This window comes from Bos mutus, chromosome 25 (assembly GCF_027580195.1).
Source record: "Bos mutus isolate GX-2022 chromosome 25, NWIPB_WYAK_1.1, whole genome shotgun sequence".
Taxonomy (NCBI): Eukaryota; Metazoa; Chordata; class Mammalia; order Artiodactyla; family Bovidae; genus Bos; species Bos mutus.
In genome coordinates, this window is record NC_091641.1 from 2,281,774 (window position 1) to 2,306,220 (window position 24,447).

General features: G+C 51.9%; 1 protein-coding gene across 3 annotated transcripts in view; it reads right to left on the reverse strand.

Moving 5' to 3' along the window:
* The window catches only part of CYTH3 (cytohesin 3), a 68,428-nt gene that overhangs the window by 3,196 nt on the left and 40,785 nt on the right, over positions 1-24,447 (reverse strand). For all 3 annotated transcript variants that reach the window (XM_070362786.1, XM_070362785.1, XM_070362784.1), the window contains exons 2-12: positions 13,974-14,056; positions 12,406-12,470; positions 11,940-12,006; positions 8,770-8,888; positions 6,179-6,259; positions 5,286-5,398; positions 5,053-5,201; positions 4,299-4,410; positions 459-535; positions 305-376; positions 72-226 (exon numbers count right to left, since the gene is read on the reverse strand). In XM_070362786.1, coding sequence (XP_070218887.1) covers positions 72-226; positions 305-376; positions 459-535; positions 4,299-4,410; positions 5,053-5,201; positions 5,286-5,398; positions 6,179-6,259; positions 8,770-8,888; positions 11,940-12,006; positions 12,406-12,470; positions 13,974-14,056 — 1,093 coding nt within the window. The remainder of the gene's footprint in view (positions 1-71; positions 227-304; positions 377-458; positions 536-4,298; positions 4,411-5,052; positions 5,202-5,285; positions 5,399-6,178; positions 6,260-8,769; positions 8,889-11,939; positions 12,007-12,405; positions 12,471-13,973; positions 14,057-24,447) is intronic.

The following is a 24,447-nucleotide window of genomic DNA, read 5'->3' on the forward strand; positions in this document are numbered from 1 at the left end:
ACCAAGCGCACAAAGCCCGCCCCCTGACACGCCCCACAGCCCAGGCCCCGCCCCGGTGGGCCCGGGCGCACCTGATGGACTTCATCCACTCCTCCTTCTCCTCCGGGCTGGGCGCCGAGATGCGGTATACCACGTGGTTGCCCTCCACTACCCGGCCGTCCGCCTCTGTCTTACAGGCTTTGATGACCTGCCCTTTGTGGCTGGGGTTGTACAGCTCGAAACAGTTCTGGTGGAGACAGATAGGGCTGTCACCAGGCGCTGGGGGAGCGGGAGGGAAGGACGGGTGGCAGGGAAGCCAGCTTACGGGTTTCCGTGGGTCCTCCACCTCCCTGATGCTCAGGTTCTCCAGCGGGATGATCCCCCGGGGCTCCTTATCCTGCGGGACAAAGCGCTCAGCCAGCCTCCCCCACACCCGCCGAGGGTCCCGCGACCTGGAGGACCCCCAGCCCTGCGCTTACCGTCGTGTATTCAAAGTAATAGAGGCAGTTGTCGGTGAGGATGAACCAGCGCCGCTTCCAGGTCTTCACGCGCCCCCCTAAGAGCAGAGGGACCCCGTGAGTCTGGGCAGAGCAAGCCCTACATGAGCTACTGTGCTTTTCAGAAATGCCACTGGGGCTGAGCTGGGTTTTACACTTCCTCTTTCGTGAAAACGTTTCACATTCTGCCCCATGTCCTGGCCACAGTGCGCGGCCTAGCCCGCCTGTGGCTGCCGGGGGGCCCACATGCACCCCCGCCCGCCTGCCGGGCACCCAGATGACCCGAGTGTTCCCCAAGTCTGCTTCCTGGAAGAGTTAGTCGTGATGAATGGCCTTAATTTCCCCACATGGAAATGACAACAGGATGAAGTCAGCGCCGCTGCCGGTCTGTCCAGGACTTAATCCCGTTACGTCAGGGCCGTCATCGCATTACTGAGGACTTGGGGCGGCCCTGGGATCCATCAAAATCGATTATGGCCTCGGCCCAGGGAATTATTAGATTGAATTAATCTCTTAATAAGATCTGGGACACACATGCATGCATACACACACACACACACACACACAGAGCTCATCTGCACCTACTCTCCTTAAACTACAGAAGAGAAAATCTTTTACTCTCAAATATTCAGTAGAAACCCACTGGCTTCCACTTCTATTTCTAGTCTCTGCTTCCGACATGAAGTTTAAGAACAAAAGTTGAAAGAGAGAACATGCGCCTGGCGACAGATGGCTGCGATCCACTGGCACGAGGTGAGCAGCGGCTGCCCCGCCCCCTGCTTCCCCGGGTGCAGACAGGTGAGACCCTTGTGGCTGAGGGTCACGGACCTGGTCCCTGAGATTGAGGAGCCAAGACGGGGACATGAAGGCTGTCCGGAAATCAAGGCACAGGGGCTGACATTTGGGGAGACCTGGGGGTAGGAGACACTCGGACACCTGGCTGCAGGGAGGGAGCCCCGCCTGCGGTTTCAGTGCCACTGAGGGGTCCTCGGAGACTGGGACCCTCACCCTTGGGTCACTGACGAGACGTCTGTCCTCATGATGGCCACATGCTGCTGGGCAGGCAGGGCAGGTATGTGGGGCGGCAGCCTCAGTCATGCTGTGAAGAGGGTCCCCAGATTCCCCCGCTCCCCTAATCTCACTTTCCATCCCCGTCAGAAACATCTGTCCAAATTCCACTGTCCTTGGGGGCCCTCAGACCCTGAGGCCCCTTCATGCCTCCAACCCCCAAGGCCTCCATTCCCTCGAGGTGTGTCTCGAACCATGGGCAGGGCTCTCTGTTCTCCTGGAAGGCCTCTGACTCTTCTGCACCTAGACTCCTGCCCTGCTACACCCAACTTCAGCGGCACGTCTGGAGGAGCCCAAGCCCTGGTCCAGGTCTTGCGACCAGGGGAGCCTCTTGCGCGGGGGGCAGTGGGCATTGAGACAGAGGTGTGTGGTCAGGTGGACCCCTGAGCCTGGCCCAGCCCCAAGCCCCCTTTCAGGGTGGTGGCGGTGACACTCTTGGTCTCTGAGCTCCAGCAGGTTTTGCTGCGGGAGACGGACCAGCTCTGCTCAAGCATGTGTTTGTGGCTGGGCTTCAGGACAAGGGGACACACACACATACACACCCCTGCAGGAAGGAGCCTGGCTGCTCCTGACTAGAATGGATAGAAGCAGCCCTTTTCTCTTTGTAAACGCCTGCTGCCTGCATGGTTGTTAGCAGACACAGGCTCTCGTGCATACCACGCAAGCCTGTTCTCCACGCCAGCTCTGTGCCAACCACACTCCTGTGTTAACACATCTGACTCACTCTCAAAACACAGTGACTACACAGTATTTACAGGACCATCATTAAGCACCACCACCAGGCTCTCTGCTCTGGCGGGGCACCCTGGCCTCCTGAAAGCACGGTCTCCTCTAAGATTAACTTACGACAACCAACCCCCAAGCAAGGTCACGCTAGGACCTCCGGTTCCTAACTTAGCACATGCATGGCCACAGTGCTGGCTTCTCTGCCTGTGTGTGTAGGCTGTTCAGGAGCCCAGGGCTGTGTCCTCACTAAGTACAGGTGTGCACCCGGGCCCAGCCTAACACGGCCTCAGCACCCGCCTCCTGGGTCCCTAGGGGACCGACACCCAGGGACCCTTCGCGGGGTCAGAACCGTAGGCAGGAGTCTGGCGCGCTGACTGGCTGGCCGTGTGCTGGACACCCCGGGGATGCTAACAGCTCTGAGAGCAGAACAGCCCCAGGGGCTGAGGCTCCGGGCTACAGGTGCGACCTGTGCCATCACCAGCTCTGTGGCCCTCAGTCTTAGGTCTGAGGACACAGCAGGGGCTGCGGGAACGGGGGAGTAGCAGGCCCCGGGACCCTGGGACACCCCTGGGCACCAGCCGGCCCTGTGCCTGTTGGTGCTCTGCCGCAACGCTGTGGTCCGGTTATCTGCTCGACCAGATGACAGGATGGAACACAAGCCCTGGTGTCAGACATCTAGTTCAGTCTTTAGAGTCACCCAGCTGGCACTGGGGGCGCCCTGGCTGCCAGGCAGGCCTGTGCTGTCACCATCCTGGGGGGGCACTTGCTGGCAACAGAGAACAGGAAGGGCCCAAGTGCAGCTGCTGCTCTTCTGGGCACCTTCCTCATGCCCTCATCCCAGCCCCACAGGCTGGAAGGGATCTCAAAGCCAGGTGTGTCTGGAAGGTCACTCGGGCATTACTCACGGCCATTGCTACGGTTCTGGCTTTTTAGGCCAAGATCCAGAAGTCTTCCGAACCCTGGCACAGCCAGAAAAGGTCAGAGCTAGATCCCCAATCAGGACAGCCGCCCCGCGCTACACACCCTGACGCCGGCCACACTGCCACCAGGCCCATGTTCGTCCTCTCTGGGTTAGACTCAAAACACCAGCATTCCTGTAAGCCCTGGTGTCTGACACTGTCTGCAGAGTGCCTGCCTCATCTGGCTCATTTCACAGGCTCTAATGTTACCAGAAGGAGGAATCTCAACCCCCACCAGAATGATAACTCCCTATGGATCCCTAAGATGGCCCAGTATATATAAATGCGCTTCTGCTTGTTTGTCAATAGTCAAGAGATTCTTAACACGCTTCTCCCATCCAAATACTAACCAGGCCTGGCCCTGCTTAGCTTCCGAGGTCAGACGAGAGCACCCGCGTTCTAACACACGCGCCTGGACTCTGCACAGGTGGTGCAAACACGCACTGCCTGGTTAGCGGGCTGGGCGGCGGGCGATGCGCTCGGGCCCAAGGACGCGGAGGGGCGAGCTTGTCTCCGCCCGGCATCTCCACGCGCCTCGGTCCCTCACTCCTCGCCCAGCCGCGGAGGGGCGACGCGGCCGCGGCACCTTGCCCTGCGTGGAGGATGAAGTGAGCCCGGCACGTCTGAAGCCACGAGGGCCAGATGGATGGCAAGCAAGTCGGAGCTTCACACGAACCGACAGAGAGGAGAGGAGAGGAGAGAGCAGCTGGCAAGGGGCAGGAAGCCGCTGGGTACGTACCTCCTAACGCAGGACAAGCAGGGACAGCCCGTCACAGAACAGAAAGGTGGGAGCCACAGGCAGAAGGAAAACAACAAGAAGGCACATTTAAACCACGCATCGAAAGTCAGCCACACCGAACCAAGAGAGGCGGCGGGCGCCCGGGGGCGGCGCTGCCGCCGGAGCAGACCCCGCGCGGGCGCGCCTAGCCGCTAGGGGGCGCTGTGCGGGGACCTCTGGGAGCCGACGCCTCCGGCCGCGCGGGGAGGCGCTCCGGGCGCCGCGGGGGCTGCGGCGCGGGCGCAGGCAGAGGGGCCACGGCGGGGTCCCGCCCCCGGCGCCGCCGCTCACCCAGCTTCAGGAGCCAGCCCTCCCGGTCGGGGTTGAAGAACGTGTGCGTCAGGTCGTTGCCATCGTCCTCGGGGATCTTGAACGGTTCATTCTTGATGCTCTCGTACAGGTTCTGCGCAGGGAAGGCGGCCGGGGCTCAGGCCAAGCGCCACAAGCCGCCCCGCGAAGCCCCCCAGGGCGTGCCCAGGGCCCCTCTAAAGGCCGTCGACTTGGGCGCAAGGGCAGGGCCTGATGCTCCTGAGCCCAGAGGTGGGGACGGGACGAGGACGACACGGACCGGTGAAGAGGAACACGGGGCGGGGGGAGGGGGGCGGCTACCTGGGGAGGGGACGGGGACATAGGGGTACACGGGAGGGGGCACGGGGAGGACGGGGCACACGGGAGGAGGGGGAACGGGAGGAGGCGCCGGGGGAGGGGGCGCCGGGGGAGGAGGGGGCACGGGGGGAGGGGAGGAGGGGCGAAGGAGGAGGGGCGCACGGGGAGGAGGGGCCTGGGGGGAGGAGGGGGCACGGGGAGGACGGGGGGCACGGGAGGAGGGGCGCCGGGAGGAGGGGGGGAGGGAGGAGGGGCGACGGGGAGGAGGGGGCACGGGGAGGAGGGGGCACGGGGAGGAGGGGGCACGGGGAGGAGGGGCGCACGGGGAGGAGGGGCGCACGGGGAGGAGGGGCGCACGGGGAGGAGGGGCGCACGGGGAGGAGGGGCGCACGGGGAGGAGGGCGCATGGGGAGGAGAGGAGCATGGCGGGGCGGCTCACCCGCAGCAGCTCCTCGGGGAGGTCCCCGCCCTCGTTGATGCCGCGATTCATGGTGACGAAGCGCTCGGCCGTGGGCTTGTCGCGCACGTTGTGGTTGTGGAGGCTGGTGTTGAGCATGATGATGGCGAAGGACAGCACGTAGCACGTGTCTGGGGGGGGTCAGCGCCGCGGGCCATCAGCACAGGCCCAGCCCGGGCGCCCCCGCGCGTCACCCACCCGCCGCGCACACTCACCCGTGGACTGGAAGACACCGGGGTTGCACAGGCAGTAGCGAGCAGCGAAGGCCTCCATCATGCGGTCGATCTTCTGCGCCTCGCCCGGCAGCCTGAAGCTCCAGAGGAACTGCCTGCAGGGGCGAGAACAGGGGGGTGGGTGGGCATCTCCGAGAGCAGAGGCCCTGTCCGGGCGGCCAAAGCGCACTGACCCCCTGGACACCGAGGTGCGCCCGCTGTCTGCGCTCCCTGCCCACCTGCGGGAGCCCCCACGGCTGATGAAGAGAACAGGGTCCTTGTGGGCGCACCCCAGGCTCTCCAGGCCTGCCCCTCCCCAAGACACCGTCTTCAAAACGCTTAATTTAAAACTGGACCCACAAGCGCGGCCTTCAGCCAAGGCCAGGGGCTGAGCCCACAGCAAGGCAGCGGCCACCTCAGTCCACAGCTGGGGGAGCAGTCACCAGGAAAGCGGGGGGAGTTGGGGGGAGGTGCTGCGGCAGAGGAGACGGGCTGAGACCAGCACCTACCAACGAGGCTGGGAACACGGGCCAGGGCGGCCTCCCTGGGCACAAAACCCACACCCTCCTCGGCACACGCTAGGCCTCCACGTGGTTAGTGGGCAAAGCCAAATGTGGCGTCAAGTGGGCCCAGGCCTAGCGGCACTGAGACTGCACCCAGAAGTGGGAAGGCGGAGGCACCCACAACTGCCAAAGACAAGGCAAAGAGACAGAAGGCAAAGCGACAGGGAGCCGAGCCAGAACCTGGGCCACAAGGAGGCAGGAGAGGCCCGTCCCTGTCGTCCCCGCCTCCCCCCAACCCCGTTTCTCTCTCTGGTGGCTGGAGTTACCCACAGGGTCACCGCCCAGCCACTCGCCCAACCAGCCTCCCTTCACACGCAGGGGATGAATGCTCACCTTAAGGCTTGTACGAGGTTGAGATCAGCAAACTCGTGGAGTTCCACAAAAGCCTGAAGAACTTTAATGTTAAATTCATCCCTAGGAAAGAAAATGGACTTTACAGCCTCACTGCATGTCATTTCAGTCCTTTTATTAGACATTTCCTAAAGCAAGTGAAAATTATGACCAACCTAGACAGCATATTAAAAAGCAGAGACATTATCCGTCTAGTCAAGGCTATGGTTTTTCCAGTGGTCATATACAGATGTGAGAGTTGGACTATAAAGAAAGCTGAGTGCCAAAGAATTGATGCTTTTCAACTGTGGTGTTGGAGAAGACTCTTGACTGCAAGGAGATCCAACCAGTCCATCCTAAAGGAGATCAGTCCTGGGTGTTCATTGGAGGGACTGATGTTGAAGCTGGAACTCCAATACTTTGGCCACCTTATGTGGCGAGCTGACTCATTAGAAAAGACCCTGATGCTGGGAAACATTGAAGGCAGGAGAAGAAGGGGACAACAGAGGATGAGATGGTTGCGTGGCATCACCGACTTGATGGACATGAGTTTGGGTGAACTCCGGGAGTTGGGGATGGACAGGGAGGCCTGGCGTGCTGCGGTTCATGGGGTCGCAAAGAGTCAGACACGACTGAGCAACTGAACTGAAAGCAAGTGTTCAAGAGATTTAATGTCATATGATTAAAAGACAAGTTCTTTTTCATGGTGCGTTTGTTTTCAAGCTTAGCTCAAGGGAGACGACCCAGTAGGATGTGGAGTTTACTTCACAATCAGTACGAGTCAGGGAAAGACCCCAAATACGAGCCCGACTGCCAAGGTTGAGAGTCCCCTGTGCTGAGCACTAAGGCACCCACCCAGGTGTGTGGTGCAGAGTCTCAACCTCAGAGCCACCACGAAGCAGGCGCTAGTCCTGTTCCCGCCTCCCAGGAGGGATTCTGAGGCTCAGAGCCAGGAAACGGCTCATCCAGGGTCACGAGCTAAAAAGCAAGGTCCTGGGCTCAGAGAGGAAGATGGTTTGGAAGTGCTGCCTCCATTAATAACTAGCTTTTAAAAACTAAACCGAGTAGAGTTTAGTAGAATACCAGTAGAGTTACTGGCTCACACGGTAAGGTCACTATTTGGAAGAACTGCCAGTGAGTTTCCAAAATGGCAGCACCCTTGTTTTTTATAGCCACATATGAGGGTTCCAATTTCTCCACATCCTCACCAGCATTTACGATCTTCTTTAATGACAGCCATTCCTAGTGGATGTGAACGGCTACCTCGCTAGTTCTGATTTGCATTTCCCGGATGACTCATGATGTTGAGCACGTCACCATATGCTTACTGGCCACTGTGCCTATGGCCTTGTCGTAACGCCTGTTTATTCTGGCTGCACAGGCGCTTTGCTGCGGTGTGCAGGAACAAGCTTAGCTGCCCCACGTCACGTGGGATCTTCGTTCCCCAAGGAGGGACTGAACTGCATCCCCTGCACTGGACCACCAGGCAAGTCCCCTATCATACGCCTGCGTATGTATATCCTCTGGATGAATGTCTACTCAGACCCTTTGCCCATCGACGACTGTCTTTTTATGACCGAGTTGTAAGAATTCTCTTTATATACCGGATACAAGTCCTGATCAGATTTCTGACCTGCAAATATTTCTTCCTATTCTGTGGGTTGTCTTCTCCCTTTCTTGATGATGTCCTACGAAGCAACTTATGTTTTGGAATTTAATGATTTTGTTTTTCTCTTTTGCTGTCATATCTAAGAAACCCTGGCCTAATCCAAGGTCACAGATTTATTACTAGGTTTTCTTCTTAGTGTTTTATAGTTTCAGTGCTCATATCTAGGTCTTTGGTGAGAGATCCAGTGCCATCTTTCTGCGTGTGGATATCCAGTGGTCTCAGCACCATGTTCTGAAAGGACTATCTTCCCCACCGAACAGACTTGGCATCTCGTTTGATGGTCTATGTGAGGGTCTATTTCTGGATTCTCAACTCTGTTCCATGACCTATATGTCTGTTCTTACACCAGCACACCAGACTGTCTTCGTTAGTGGAGCTTTAGTCTGTTTTATAATTGGGAAGTGTAAGTTTTCCAACTTTGTTCTTCTTTTCCAAGACGGCTGTGGCTATTCTGGGTTCCTTGAATTTCTGTATGAATTATGGGATGAGCTTGTCAACTTCTACAAAGAAGTTCGCTTGGATTTTCTAGGGAGTATGTTAGATTTGTTTATCAAGGTGCAGGCAGTTGCCATTTTTGCAACATAAGTCTTCCTCATACCCCCAACTAACGGGGGCAAGACGACGACCGAGAGAGCCGAGGCTTCTGTGCAAAACGTCCCAAGAAGGTCACGATGGTTTCTGGGGCGAGCAGCGGCCTCCTGGGTTCTGCCCCCATCCCCAGGCTGAGCAGAGGGCCCCAGAGGAGCGTAGACGCCACCTGGCCCCAGGACCGCCCCTGCCCCTGCTCACAAGGACACAGGGGAGGATGTGGTTCTGCAGGGCTCGCTCGGTCCTGGGGAGCACGGGCAACCCCGGAGCCCACGTGACAGACCCCGATGCGAGGGTCGGCCTGGGCAGGCAGGTGGCCCTCTCCCCTTGAACTCACCTTTCACCCAGGTAGTCCCCGATGACTGTCTTATTCAGGCCTTCCCCTTTATACAGGAACTGGGCCACATCCTCCGGGGAGCTCTGCAGCAGGTCGTTCTCTATTAGAAACTGGATTCCCTGGAGAGGAGTGTGAAGGAAGCAGCGCTGAGGAAGGTCCAGAGACCACGTGTCACCGCCTCGCTGGTTCGGACACAGCCGAACTGACACGAGAGCACAGTGGGGTGCTCCCATCACCGAGCTCATCTCACCCATCAAAGAAAAGCGCTTCCAGGCCTCCTGGGAAGCAAGCGGGTTAAGGACAGACAGGCTGCGGAATAAGCCCTCCTAAGTGTCACCAGACATTATAAAGGCAGAAGGAGCTACAACACAGAACTTGCCCAGCTCAGGAAAAGGGTCTGTCCTGTGTGTAAGAGGAGCTCGTCGTATGTGGCTGGCCAACCCAACACCGGTCACAAGCACCCCCTTCCCCATGCTCCCTTGCAACTTGAAATGACTTTGTGAACAGATCGGGTCAAAAAAACAGGTTAAGTCTGTGAGGAGGACCCTGGAGAGCTGCTCGTTTTCTGATAAAAGGGGACTCCTGAGGAGCACGGCTCCTTCCTCCTCCTTCCTGCCGTGAATGCAGATGTGATGGCAGGAGCCCTGGCAGCCGCTGGCAACACAGGGAAACGCCAGGAAGAACACAGAACCCTGGGTCCTGGGAGCCACTCGACACCGTGAGGTGTAAGCCTGAGGTGTAAGCTGTCTTCCTGGATGTACCGCCACCTGTGGCTGAACACATTCATCGGTCACCGTGCCACTGAGCTCAGGCAGTCAAATCCACAGCCAAGGAGGGACCTACGGAAACTGGCCAACAGTCTCTACGAGTGCCTGCTGGACCCAAACTAGCAGCGCTCGGGCTCGCAGGAAGCCCTAAGGAGAGCAAAAGTCTACCTCCGACACAGCTTCTGAGCTGGTTTCAACACACACATTAGGAAGCTTTTAAAGGAGGAGGGAATTCGGCTGTTTGCCCAGAGATTGTTTCTACAAATGCAGAGATGGCCTTCTAGCTAAAAGCCTAAAGGCCCAAGGCCAGGGCTCCCTTGCACGATCCATCTGAAAAGTCTATTAATTTTTTAAACACATGAACAGCCCCAACAGCCTCATGTGGAATTTTTAAAAACTGGCAACAACCCAGCAGTCAGTAAGAGAACCATCAAGTACATTCTAGCACATTCACACGATGAAAAGCCATAGGACCAGATGGAACAAACACAGGCACGGATAAAATCTACAGACGTGACACGGAGTAAGAAGACTCGGTGTACTGTAATTCCACCTATGTAAGCTTTTAAAAAGGCAACACTCAGGGGCCCTGCATCTTGGTCTGGGTTGCAGTTACACGCGTATTTGCATCTGTTAAAATTCTTCAAGCTGTACGTTTAAAATCTGTGCACCATGTTATTCTTCAAAAGAAAAAAAAAGTTTACTGAAGAAACCAAGTCTGACAATCCTAAATTAACTGCCCTATATTTCTGGTGGGAGCTTAAGTGGGTACAGCCACCTGGGTACCATTTTCAGAGTGTGAACACACGCTGGGACAGAGCGTTCTGATGAGAGGTGAGCACAGTCCTCACCCAGATTCCTGGAAAACAAGGCCGGGGACAAGGGCGGTGCCCGGGTGAGGGACGGAGTGAGGCAGGGTAGGCAGGCTGGGCAGAGGCTGCCTGACCTCAAATCCATGCCAAGGGGTCAGGGGCAGGGCCGCCCCCCACGGCCTCGCTGGAGTCCTCATCGTCAGGACTTGACGGGCTGTGGGCGAGACAGTAGACTCTGTGCCCCCAACACTGCAGGGAGCGGGCCTCTGAGGAGCCCGAGGTCCAGGACACAGAGGCAGAAGCTCCCTGGGGATGCAGGCCTCTGTGACCACTGTGGCTGTGATACTGGCAAGGGTGGTGCCCAGTGGCCCACCCGGGCCAGCCCCCTGCAGTGGCTGCCTCCCCTGCTGAGGGTGCTCGTGGCCGTGGGCCCATGGTGGGGCCGTGGCTGCCAGACTTTACTGGGAGCTCTGGTTTCTTTGCTCTCTCTTTTTTAGCTGTGCTGCCGCGCATGATCTTAGTTCCCCTAGCAGGGATTGAACTCTCGCCCGCCGCAGTGGATGTGTGGAGTCTTAACCACTGGACCACCTGGAAAAAGGCCTTTTTAATCTGGCATCTCACCCATGGGTTCGCTTCTGGCTTAGACATGTACTATCCCAATGACTCTGTTTCTGAAGACCACAGAAGGTCTTAGCGGTGAACGTGAATCACTTTTCCAGAGACTGTGGAAAACATTATTTCATCCTCGATTCAGCAAGGCTGAGGACAAGCTGGCTGTGATTTTCATTTCTTCTTAGAGAGGCTGGTCTCTCCTTCCTGGAAATTTCCTGAGCTTCTCTTTATCCATAAGTTTCCTGATATTTCACTCGATACAGTGACGCGTGCAGGCCTTTTAAAACCGTATATCCCGCTTGGCATTTGGTGAGCCCTTTGAGTCTGAGGAGCTGATCTTACTCCAGTTCTGAAATGTTCCAGTAGTTCCCTGGAACCAGGAGGGTGTGGTAGGGACTAAGTGCTTCCTCTGCACAGCTCCTGACAGAGTCACTTCTCAGCAAACCTTACTCCTCGTCATTGCAGGTGTGATGCAGGGTTCATCGGATTCCTAGGCCCTGACAGCGAGCATCTCAGGCTGAGTGCGGACACCGCCCTGTCTGTTCTGAGAGAAAACCGGACTCTCTCTGTGAACTGGACAGCCTCCCCGTGCAGCACCTAGAACTTAAAGCCTGGTCTTGAAAACTTCCCCCTGTTAGATCATCGCCCTCTAGTGCTTGATACATCTACTCTGTAAACCCAACTTCCAAAGGGAAAAAAAACAAAAACCTCGTTACAAATCCCAAATATCAGATCATCAACAAGTTCACAAAACTACTGCCCTGACGATCTGGAGTTGACTCACACCTTGTAAGCAGAGCATCAGGAGGCAACAGGAAAACTCTCACAGGGGCCTGAACACCCAGCTAAATGAGACTCTCCTGTGCCTACAGACGTGCTGTATCTGAAGAAAACTCCCTTTGGAGACCCTTGAACAGGGACTCATGGTGTGGATATCTGTAAATAACACGTGCAGCCGTGCTCGTGGCTGGCCACTCACCTTTCTGGGATCCATGTTGAACTTCTTCCTCCCCATGGCGACCTGCTTGTTCCTCTGAGTCGTTTTGCTGTGCGTGTGGAACAATGAAGAAGCTGTTACTCGAAGTCTGCACAGAGCACAGGGAGTTTGTGTCCCCTCCTGACAGGACAGCTCGGGAGGAAACAGGCACAGCCCCCCAGCGCCCCTGTCCGAGGGTCCCCCAGTCTCCCAGGTGGGCTCAGATCAGGGCGGCCACAAGGCTCTTTCCCTTCATAGTGATGAACCACTGAGCGGAAGCAGAGCTCCCGGTTAGAGAGAGGGCACGTCGGGGCAGGGTGCTTCTGAGGGGTGTGTGCCCGCGTCCTCAGCGGCAAGGCCGGACAGTGAGGGGTGGCGGAGAAGGGCCAGTCCTGCACAGGCACCCCCGGCCCGGCCCTCTCCGCTGCCGTCACCACGGCGGCCTGAAGGGGCAGCCATGGCCGCTCACCTCTCCTCCACCGACGTGAGGTTGTCGATCTCCGTCATCACTTCCGCAATTTCATACTTCAGCCTCTGTAGAGACAGAGAGCGCACGCTGTGGGGCTGACACAGGGGCCTCTGCCTCCCGGAGACATTTCAGGCCCCTAGGTGCAAGCCGCCCTCGGGTGCGTCGGGACAACACAAGTGTGGAGATACCAGGACCTCTTCTTGACATAGAGAGCTCCCAGTCAGAGCCACCCTGACTCGGGAGCAAACAAAATGACCACCTGTCCACCTCCCAGCAGAACGAGAGCAGAGGGGCCCAGTAGGCAGAGCCTAGAGTGCGTGTGTATAAAATCAGGGGTGAAAAGATACAGACGGCAAAAGGGAGCAACAGGCCCCGCCACGCCACCACACGCCCACCTGCCAGCGCTGGCACCCAGGTCCTCAGGATGGCCTGGGCCAGACACACACAGGTCAGTACCAGGCCCCAGCCACCGTCTCTGGATGACTTCTGTCACCCGGGGTTCGATGCGGCACCATGGACAGAGCCCAGGAGGCGTCGAGGCTCTCGCCTGTGGCCTCAGGCAAGCCCAGGCCTCATGGAGGGACAGGTCCTCCCCAGTGAGCCGGCTCTGAGCTCCTGGGCCTTGGTGGCCTCAGCTCAGAAGTGTGGTCATGAGAACCACACGAGGCTCCGGGGGCACTGCGATCACTAATGTACACTGGAATGTTAGCCTTAAAATATACTTTCAACCAAAGCACACATTCTGGGTTACCTGATTTTTCCAAGAATGACAGGTAACCATAGAAGAAAAAGTTTCACAAACTCTCTCTCAACTACAAGGAAATTTTTATCAAGATCCTATGATTCTTACGTGCCAAGAAACTCCAGACTCAAACTGTGAGCACCTAGAAAGGAACTGCTGTCTGGACATGGCTCAGTCCCACGGCCAGTGGCCGGGGAGCCAGAGCGGACTTGGGCTCGCCAGTGGTTAGGAAGCTGCTCAGAGAACAGCCGCACGTCCGATCGATTTCTACAAATATTACGAACACACCAACTCGGAGACTGTGGCTGGCTCCCCTGCACCTCCCGTGGGAGCCCTTTACCCGCCCTCTGATCACACAAGGGCAGAAGGTGCAACGCCCGTCTGTCTGCGTTTATCCGTCATTCTACACCCACCAGCTGGTAGGTGCTGGGCGCATGGCCAGAACTCAATATAGGTTTAGCCCTTTATTCAAAAGATCCCTGCGTGCCAATAACATGCTAGGCAGTGTCCTAAGTGCTGGGGACACTGGTCAACGAGACAGGGGCTCGTCCTACAATTTCCAAGGGCAGCACGTGTGACGCCCTCTGTGACGCTGGAGTCAGGAGTCACTCGCTCTAGACTCCAGTCGGGCCTTCTCCTCCACCCCAGAGTCTGTCTGCCTGGCGAGCACCAGTTCTGTTCCAGTAGCCTGGGTAACTCCCACTCCCTGCCTCCCTGTGTGGTTCGAATATGCACACACTAAATATCCATTTTTTCACATTTTCAGGAAGCTACTTGATTTACAATTTTACCTAAGAGCAAAAATGAAAAGACATTTTTTTTTTACCTCAATGTCATCAATAAGTTCCTTTTTTCTTCGACGGATGTCTAAAAGTTCTTCTCTTTCTTCTAGTGAAAGGTCTTCAGGCACTGAAATTTAAAAAAATAAATCAAATTAAACAACTCTGGAGAACAATCTGTAGACAGCCACTGAGATTGAAGATGGGCATATGTGCAAGCCAGCAATTCTGTGCCCAGTTATTTATCCAAAGGAGCCAAGGAACCCCCGCTTGCAGACCCCATGGAGGACACTCGCAGCAGCGCTGTTTTGAGAGAAAAACAATCAGAGTCGCCACTAATAAGAAAATAAACTGTGGTATAGTTATGGAACAGAATCCCACACGATTACCAATGGCTGAACCCAGTCCTTCACACAGATGAAACTCACGATGGACGAAAAGAAGATAAAAGCAGCAGACAGACACTGGATGTGGCACCCTCCAGGGGGGTGACATGTATGTACAGCAGAGCATCAGTAAATGCACCACACTCCCGAAACCGCTTCCTTCTGAGTAGGCTGGTGTGGGAGAAAGTACATTCCAGAAGGATACTGTGTGTGTGTGTGTGTGTGTCAGGAGCTCAGTCATGTCCAACTGCGATCTCACAGACTGTAACCTGCTAAGCTTCTCTGTCCGTGGGATTCTCCAGCAAGAACACTGCACTGCACTGCCATTCCCTTCTCCAGAGGATCTTCCAACCCAGGGACTGAACCCGGGTCCCCTGCACTGCAGGCAGGTTCTTTACCATTGGAGCTACAGGGAAGGAGGATATCAGGAAGCATCAACACAGCGGGTGAAGGCTGGCTGTTGTGCGGATACTTGCTTAATTTTAATTGACAGAGTTCTTCATAATATCCTGGTATTAATGATTAACCCCTGCAGCATTTTCCATTCTTACGTCTATATTCTCTTTATTTTATGCTATAATTGACTTATTTCATAAACCTTATCAGAAAAACAGCCTCTGATTTTAATAATCCTCTACTGTGTGTTTAACTTCTATTTTATTAATTTGTATAAAGAAACAAAAGATTAAGAATCTGAGCAAATAGCAAGAGAACACACAGAGCTTCTACAAACAAGTTAAGATAATGGGATCATGGCACAGGGACAGACAACTGGACCAGTGAACTGGAAGACAGTGGCCAGAAAGATACACACGGGCTTACAGAAACTGATTCAGCAGAGCCAACACTGCAGTTCAGAGGCAGGGCGGACTCCTATGCACGACACGCGCCGTGTCAGTTATCTCCATGTGAAAAAATGAGACTGAATCCTGATGATCGTCATATTTTTAATCAGTTCCAAGTAGAAATAAAGGCTTAAGTTCACATAATTTCTTATAAAGAAAGAATGTATTTATAAATTCAGAGTAGGAAATTGTATCACACACCCCACACCCTCCCCCCACACCAAATAACTTTGAGAGCAGCCATTCTTATCCTAATTTTATAATTAGGGAAACAGGCCAAGAGACATCTAATGATCTCCCCTGATACAGAAAGAATGTTTGAAGAAGTAATGGCTTAAATGTTCTGTATTTGATAAAAGACGTGAACATACATGTCCCAGGTGCTCAAGCTCCAAGCAGGATAAACCCAAAGACCCACAAGGTCCCAGAGTGTGTTACACGTGGGCCCAGCAGCTCAAGAGTGTCACCATGGACACGGTCTTTCCATCCTGGTGTCCAAAGTGTCAGCTTCATCCTAAAGCTGCTGCTAGTGGCTTCCAGCAGCTTCTTATTTATGCATGGGGAATGGGGTGGGGAAGTATCCAGATCAAGAGGAAAAATAAGAACCAGCAGAGAATGATGCTTCCAAAACCAAGACAGCAAAGATGTGCCAATCCTTGAACTTTCCAAGGAATTACTCCTACCAGCAAGCATCTTAATGTAATTAAGAAGGAAATCTGAAAGCAACAAACCAACTGGTTGACACCATCCTGTTACAAAAGAATAAACACACCTACAGAGCACAGACTGGGCTCCCAAAAGGGACCTCATAATGAAAAAAAAAAACCTGTTGTTCTGCTGAGTTCACCTGTGCAGATATATGAGAACAAGAGTCTGAAAGGGTGGGGCTGTAGTTCAATCATCAACAGACTTTCTGGTTTTAAAAAACCCACCTCCAGCTTCTCCCCTCCAACCCTGATGATAAATAGGGTTGGCTGATAACAGAGTGAAGGTACATCCTAAGAGAGTCTAAACACAGGGGTGATTCAACTCAAGGTCCTGAAGCTTCTAACCATGATCACCAATGGACTTCCTTGACCTTCTCTCAGTAATGCCCATCTTGTCCTATACAATTAAGGCCCTGAAGAGTTAAAGCAAGAACCATTTACTTCACAGTCACTCTGGCCAGAATTTGCACCTCTAAAAGAAAGACTCTGTGAGGTGGGACAGTGACACTGACTATGTTAAAAAGTGTCCTTATTCACACTGCAGAACTGATGAGCTGTGATGTTATTACATCCATACTTAGAAACAACTCAGCCAAAAATTAAGCAAAACGGTAACAACTGTTAAACCTACTGGATTGATAAATGGGTGTGCATTACCTATTTTATACTCTAAGGGTTTAGAATTTTTCATAAGTTAAAAAAAAAAAGGTTTCAAGTACAAATGGCACCTTTTCAGGGTGTTTGGCTAAAGTATTAATGAGAAATAATGGGATGTTCCCTGGCACACTTGAAAGAATTAGTAAATAGAAAGAATAGAAGCAGATAATGAAATACTCAGGGCCAATCTCTTCAAGCTCTCACTGAAATATCTCGCTATCCGATTATTTCTGCTGCTGCTGCTAAGTCGCTTCAGTTGTGTCCGACTCTGTGCGACCCCAGAGACGGCAGCCGAAACATGCGGTGAATACCAACGTTCTGCTGGTAGTCAGAGAGAGCCTATCGGTATCTCTTGGTGTGCAAAGGAACTTTTCGGTCACAGACTCTGGTCATGCACAGGTTACCACTTGCAAGTGCCATGGGGAAAAAATGGGGAGATAAGCCATGTTCAAAGAAAGTGTTCTTAATTATCACCACCTCTCCCACAACTCAGCAGCCTTCTCCCAGTGAAGGCAAAAATTGGGTTTGGCTTGCTTATCATCCACATTTTGTCACTTTGGATTTGTTAGGTAAGATGAAAGTCTACAGCTGATTTTTCTCCTAAGAGCTAGTTTTTTTTTTTCTTCACTGAAAAAGTTATACATGGATATGGTTACACAGAGGCACAAGCTCTCTGAACATATACAAAAGGGCATGCAATGAGACATTTCCTTCCAATCTCAATAAAAGCTTTTTTTAAAAAAAGCAAGTTAAGTGAAACCTGCTGGTAAGAATTCTTTGCAATTCACTGCAGCTGAACGCTCCAATCATGATCACAGTCTTCCTGATTTTTCAGCAATAAGGGTCTTGCTCAAGTCTCAACACAAAGACGGGGGAGGCGGAGACACAGGGTTATTCTTCACGTCCCTTCAGGCCAGTTCCGTTAGCCACGACCAGCAGGTGTGGTTTCTACAAATACAAACGTTTTCACGGGGGAAAAGCAGTGTGGGAAGGTGGTGAGAAATGCCCTGTTTTAGTACAGAGGTGCTGCCAGTGAGGTTTCAGATTAAGAATCAGGAGCAATTTGTGTAATTCAGGCCAGGCACCCACCTTTCTTGACAAGTCACTCAGTTCAGTTCAGTTCAGTTGCTCAGTCGTGTCCGACTCTTTGCGACCCTGTGAATCGCAGCACGCCAGGCCTCCCTGTCCATCGCCAAGTCCCAGAGTTCACTCAGACTCACGTCCATCGAGTCAGTAATGCCATCCAGCCATCTCATCCTCTGTCGTCCCCTTCTCCTCCTGCCCCCAATCCCTCCCAGCATCAGGGTCTTTTCCAATGAGTCAACCCTTTGCATGAGGTGGCCAAAGTACTGGAGTTTCAGCTTTAGCATCATTCCTTCCAAAGAAATCCCCGGGCTGATCTCCTTCAGAATGGACTGGTTGGATCTCCTTGCAGTCCAAGGGACTCTCAAGAGTCTTCTCCAACACCACAGTTCAAAGGCATCCATTCTTCGGCGCTCAGCTTTCTTCATAGTCCAACTCTCACATCCATACATGACCACAGGAAAAACCACAGCCTTGACTAGATGGACCTTTGTTAGCAAAGTAATGTCTCTGCTTTTCAATATGCTATCTAGGTTGGTCATAACTTTTCTTCCAAGGAGTAAGACAAGTCACTGCTGCTGCTGCTGCTAAGTCACTTCAGTCGTGTCCGACTCTGTGTGACCCCATAGACGGCAGCCCACCAGGCTCCCCGTCCCTGGGATTCTCAGGCAAGAGCACTGGAGTGGGCTGCCGTTTCCTTCTCCGCAGACAAGTCACTACCTTCCCACAAATGGAGGCTCTCGGGGGGAGGCCGGTGTTTGGGGTTCGGGATGTGTGATTTAATTAAAGGACTGGAGTGAGAACTTCTGCTTTCAGCCCAGACGGAGTAACAGGGATAGACTTACCCTCCTGTCGGAAACAACAGCAACAATGGACACACTGTGCACCCTGCCAGGTAGCTTTCAACACCAAGGCCAAACAGCCGTCTTGAGGCAGTAAAACCTTAAGGAATTTATCACGAGGTGACCTGAGGATGTGGTGGTGGTGTAGTTGCTCAGTCGTGTCCAGCTCTTCGAGACTCCATGGACTGTAGCCCGCCAGGCTCCTCTCCCCAGGGGGTTTCCCAGGCAAGCATACTGGAGTGGGTTGCCACTTCCTCCTCCAGAGCATCCTCCTGACAGGGCCTGGACCTGCATCTCCTGCACTGCAGGCGGGTTCTTCACTGCTGAGCCACTAAGGGATGTTTAAAGTCCTTTCGATGGGACGGGGGTTACTGCTGAGCCACTAAGGGATGTTTAAAGTCCTTTCGATGGGATGGGGGTTACTGCTGAGCCACTAAGGGATGTTTAAAGTCCTTTCGATGGGATGGGGGTTACTGCTGAGCCACTAAGGGATGTTTAAAGTCCTTTCGATGGGACGGGGGTGGGTGGGGCTGGACAGATACCAGAAGAAAATCTGCATCTACATGGAAGAATGGAAAATACTGTAAATGCCAACTATGAGAGTAGACCTTTTCCCCACATGATATGAATCTCTTAAAAACATTTACAGCTACTGTTTAAGGCAAAAATAACAAAAAAAGTGTGTCAGGTTGAGAACACATGAGCACAAAGGCTGGAAGGGGAGAAATGCAACTGCACTGTGAGGAGCTCCTACCCTGGATGTGAAGTGGCGTGATATTATTTGATAGTAGAGTCTGATAAACTAAAAGTATCTAATATCCAAGAAGAACTACCGATTAAAAACTAAAATAAACCACAAACATAAAGCATGCAAAAATAGCTTATTAATAAGAGTGGCTCAGTCGGTAAAGAATCTGCCTGCAATGCAGGAGACGACACAGGTTCAATCCCTGGGTAGGCAAGATCCCCTGGAGAAGGGAATGGCAACCACTCCAGTATTTCTTGCCTGGGAAATCCCATGGACAGAGGAGCCTGGCATGCTACAGTCCATGGGGTCACAAACATCAGACACGACTTAGTGATTAAATCACCACTTTATGACGTTTTCACTCCAGTATTCTTGCCTAGAGAATTCCATGGACAGAGGAGCCTGATGGGCTACAGTCCATGGGGTCACAAAGAGTCGGATATGACTTTGCCTGTGTGTACTGAACTACAACTTCCTCCAATTTTAAAGAAAAACTAGAGAAACATGACAACAAGTGAACAAAACTGGGCACAGCAGTCATTGTTTTTACACAGAACAGTTTTTAAAACAAGTTTAACCATGGAGTACTTTTTGAAAATAATATATTGATAAAATATTTTAAATGTATTAATACAGCCTTAAAATATAGCAGAGAAATGGTTTCACATATTGCCAGTAGAAATGACCAAATTTTTATTAACCTAGTATGCAGTAAATGGAGAAGGCAATGGCACCCCACTCCAGTACTCTTGCCTGGAAAATCCCATGGACAGAGGAGCCTGGTGGGCTGCAGTCCATGGGGTTGCTAGGAGTCGGACACGACTGAGCGACTTCACTTTCACACTTTATGATGTTTAATAAGACCTCAGATCCCATCAAATATAACATCCATTTCAGTGATGTCAAGATTTGGAAAATTTTTGCAAATCAGAATCATTGGAAAAGGGAGATTATCATATATGCTGATCAAAGTATAAGCAGATGGTATCTCCAAGTATGTTCTAATTTTCAAATTATATTAATAACCTATTTAGCTAACAGATTCCAATCCACCAAGAAGCTGCAATTTGGTTTATTGCTATAGTTATCTAATGACTGCCTTACAAATCTTACACACACACACACACAACACTCTATGAGGTTAATCAGTAGCTCTCCTAGAAGATGATAATGCTCCACAGATGTGGGCTACAGCCAGAAACCCTCACTGTTTTAGCCACTCAACATCAAACTGATAATTTAATAAATTTAACAAATTTGATAATAGGTGATAAAACAGAGTTAAACAAGCACGTGCAGATGCCTCGCAACTGTGTACTTTTGGTACCTAGCCCTAATGGAAACTGATGTCACCTAAACCTTAATGTTACCTTGACTACTAATCAATGCTAACTTTTCTGTTATGATACGGTATTTTTCAGAGTTTTGGTCAATGCTGCAGGCACTAAGAATGCTGGGAAAGCAAGGGTTTGGCCTCTGGTCCCGTTAATTCATTCGATGAATGAATTCGATGAATTCCCGAGACTCTGTAGGGGAGTGTGGTTTAACCCAAGCAAATGACACCTCCCTGGAACACTATAAAGCGCGATAGACAGTTAAAGCAGGAGGGGCCCACTGCTCTGACGGTGTGGCTGCACTGAGAGACACTGTGGCCGTCGGCAGCTGGACCTCCGGGTCTGGTCACCCTAAGGACTGGCTGCCCCTCGTGTGGTGACGGAGGAGCCCACGTGGCTAGCGGGGCCAGCAGTATGTCAGCCACATCAGGGTCCCGGTCAGAGGAAGCCACCGTTTTGCTCATCCATTCATCTACTGATGGATGTTTGGGCTGTTTCTACATTTTGGCTGTTGTCAACAATGCTGCTATGAATGTGAGAGTAAAATTTTTGAAATTTAAATCCACAAACATGGATTTGCTCCATAATCCAATGTCATACATCACTGCTCTGAGGATATCATGGTTAGAGATGCCATGAAATCTGTAATCAGAGCAGCAGCACCAGCAAAAACTATTAAACTAAGAGAGTTCTTTATTCTGTACATGTTTTAAATGTATTTATTATTACTTTTGGCTGCGCTGGGTCTTCGTTGCTGCGTGAGGATTTCTCCAGTTGCGGTGAGCGGGCTTCTCACTGCAGTGGCCTCTCTCATTGGGGCTTGGAGGCTCTAGAGCGCGGGCTCAGCAGTTATGGCGCACCAGCTTACTTGGCCTGCGGCAGGTGGGATCTTCCCAGACCAGAGAGGAAACCTGTGTCTCCTGCATTGGCAGGCGGATTCTTAACCACTGGACCAGGAGCGAAGTCCCTAAGAAGATTCTTAACTGACTTGATTGTGGACTCTTTTTTTTTTTTTTTTTTTAACAAAACAGGACACCTCTATGCTGTGTAGCCTGTTGAGTATAATTAGGGACAAACTCGCCTGGTTTCTTTTTTCTTTTAAAATTAATTTCCATTGGAGTATAGTCACTTTACAATGCTGTACTAGTTTCTGCTATACAGCAAAGTGAATCGGCTATGTGTATACATATATCCCCTCTTTTTTAGATCCCTTCCCATTTAGGCCACCACAGAGTTCCCTGTGCTGTGCAGCAGGTTCTCATTAGTTTATGGCACCCCACTCCAGTACTCTTGCCTGGAAAATCCCATGGACAGAGGAGCCTGGTAGGCTACAGTCCATGGAGTCACTAAGAGTGGGACACGACTGAGCGACTTCACTTTCACTTTTCTCTTTTCATGCACTGGAGAAGGAAATGGCAACCCACTTCAGTATTCTTGCCTGGAGAATCCCAGGGACGACGGAGCCTGGTGGGCTGCACAGAGTCGGACACGACTGAAGCGACTTAGCATAGTGTATATACGTCAATGCCAATCTCGAAATTCATGCCATCACCACATTCCCCGCCTTGGTAACCGTTAAGTTTGTTTTCTACATCTGTGACTCTATTTCTTCTTTGCCAATAAGTTCATCTCTACCACTTAGATACAAGAGGCTTATTTAAAACATAAGAATACATGACAATTGAAGGCAGAAGGGTAGGGAGTGATACACCAAAGGAAAGTTGGCCCTGCGACAGGAACGCAGGCAAAAGAGACCAAAGATAAAGTCACTAGATACTGACATTGTTCCATTAACCCCCAAATTAACAAGTCTGAAACCTACTCATCTAACACGCCAGGTTCAAAACATATACAGCAAAAACTGACAGGTGTACTTGTAAAAATGGACTCTTCCTGAAGGTGGAAGAAAGAGCTATAGATGTGACTAATTAACCAGCTGAACTAACAGGCATCCTCCGCTCCGTCAGTTTTAAGAGGCACATCTGCGCATCTCTGAAATCCAATGTGACACATACAGGTCACTGCCTTCACGTCTGGGAGTGAGCCTCCCACCACCCAGGGCACTGCTGATGTGCCAGTCCTTGATGGTTCTGCGAAGAACACGACGTAAGAGCCATCTGATGAAGAGATAGGAGGCTGGAGACTGCTCATGGGTACCCTCTGGAAAGATCCCCCAAGTCTAAACATGATAACCTGCAGAACTGGAGAATTCCCCGAGACAGCATGAGGAGGAGCCCTTTAAGAAGGGTCGGGTCAGCCTCCCCTTGAGCAGCAGAGGACGACATGGCTGTGTGTGCCCGCAAACACCTCCTCTGCGTGGAGTGCGGCTCTGATCGTGAGTACGTTTTAGAACCACCTCAACCAACTTATTTTGGTTCTATTTCACTTTATGTATACATGATAGTAAAGGTTATTAGTAAATAACCTAATCTACTACTAATAAAATAATTATTAGTAAATAATTAGTAAAGGCTATTTAAAAAAAAAATCAACGCTTCAAGAAGTTCCAAGAACTCTTTCAATTAGTATAAATTTAAAAAATCCTAAGGGAGAAGAAATCATTAAGTCTAGTTTGACAGCTTTTTCCTTAATGGAACATAAAATGATGATGCATCTTACAACGACTGGAGACAGAGGTTCAATCACACCCCTGCAGCTGGGCAGCATGCAGTCTCGCCGGGGGATGTTTATGCAAAAGTGACTGTGCGCTGTCCATCAGCAAAAGTTGCACGAACTCTCACGGGACCAGAGTGGTGGAAACAATGAGTTGGCTCTGCTCCACTGAAAGGTCAAAATGACACCCGGGACTCGCTCACGTTTAGACTTCTGAAGATGAAGCGGGCTCTCTGCGTGGGACGCACAACCCAGGAGTCCACAGAGCAAAGAGAAGCAGGGGTCCTCCTGCATTAAAGAAGGCTTCCCGGCCTGCCATTGAGGATGTGGAAGCAGAGGGTCTCATCTACAGCCTCCTCGAGCTCCTTCTCCAGGGGCTGCTAGGAATCGAGGTGGGGCTGCAGCAGAGAGCTTCCAGATCCAGGCTTGTGGGCCCACCCCCGGCGGACCTCAATGGTTCCAGGGGCCGCCTACCAGGGTCCTCATTAGTGACTCAACTCTGGAGACCTGGCCAGAGCCCAGTCCTCCAGCCATTCCAGGGCTGTGAGCAGCACCTGATTCCCAATGACATTTTCTCTTCTCGCTCCAGACACTCGGCCGGCTTCACCTGTCTCAGGTGGAACTCACTGCAACAACGCTGCCTGGAGACCATGCTCCGGAGCACAGAGCAATTCTGTTAGAAATCAGTAACAAAGTGACTAGAAAAACCCATTAAACAGACGGGAAGTTAAGGAACATAATTGTAAATAATTCCTTGGTCAAAGAAGATACCATAAGATAGCATTTTCTCAAAATGAGAAAATTCTGAGAAGAGAATGATGATTAAAAAAACTATGTATCAATACTTATATGCTCCAGCTAAACCAGTCCTTAGAAACTCACAACCTAAAATGCTTCTTTAAGAATTAAGCTGAAGATGAAAAGATAAGCATTCACCTTAAAGTAACAGTTTAAAACCCAAAGGAGAAAATAAAACAGAAAAGAAGTTCATTTTAAAAAGGCAGTGAAGTGCAGCCACTCTGGCAAACAGCCCAGCAGCTCCTCAGAAGGTTCCACACTGAGCCTGCGTGGGATCCAGCAAGTCCCCTCACAGGTATTCACCCAAGAGAGCTGAACACGTGTCCACACAGACACCAGCGCACGGCCGTTCACAGCACCAGCACTCACAAGAGGGCAGAAGCGGAGACAGCCTAGGTCCACCCAGTGATGAGTGGGTACACAGTGTGACACACCCACAGAACGGAATATTGTGCAGCCACAAAAGGAGCGAAGTCCTGATACTTAGACATGGTATGCTCAAGGGGAA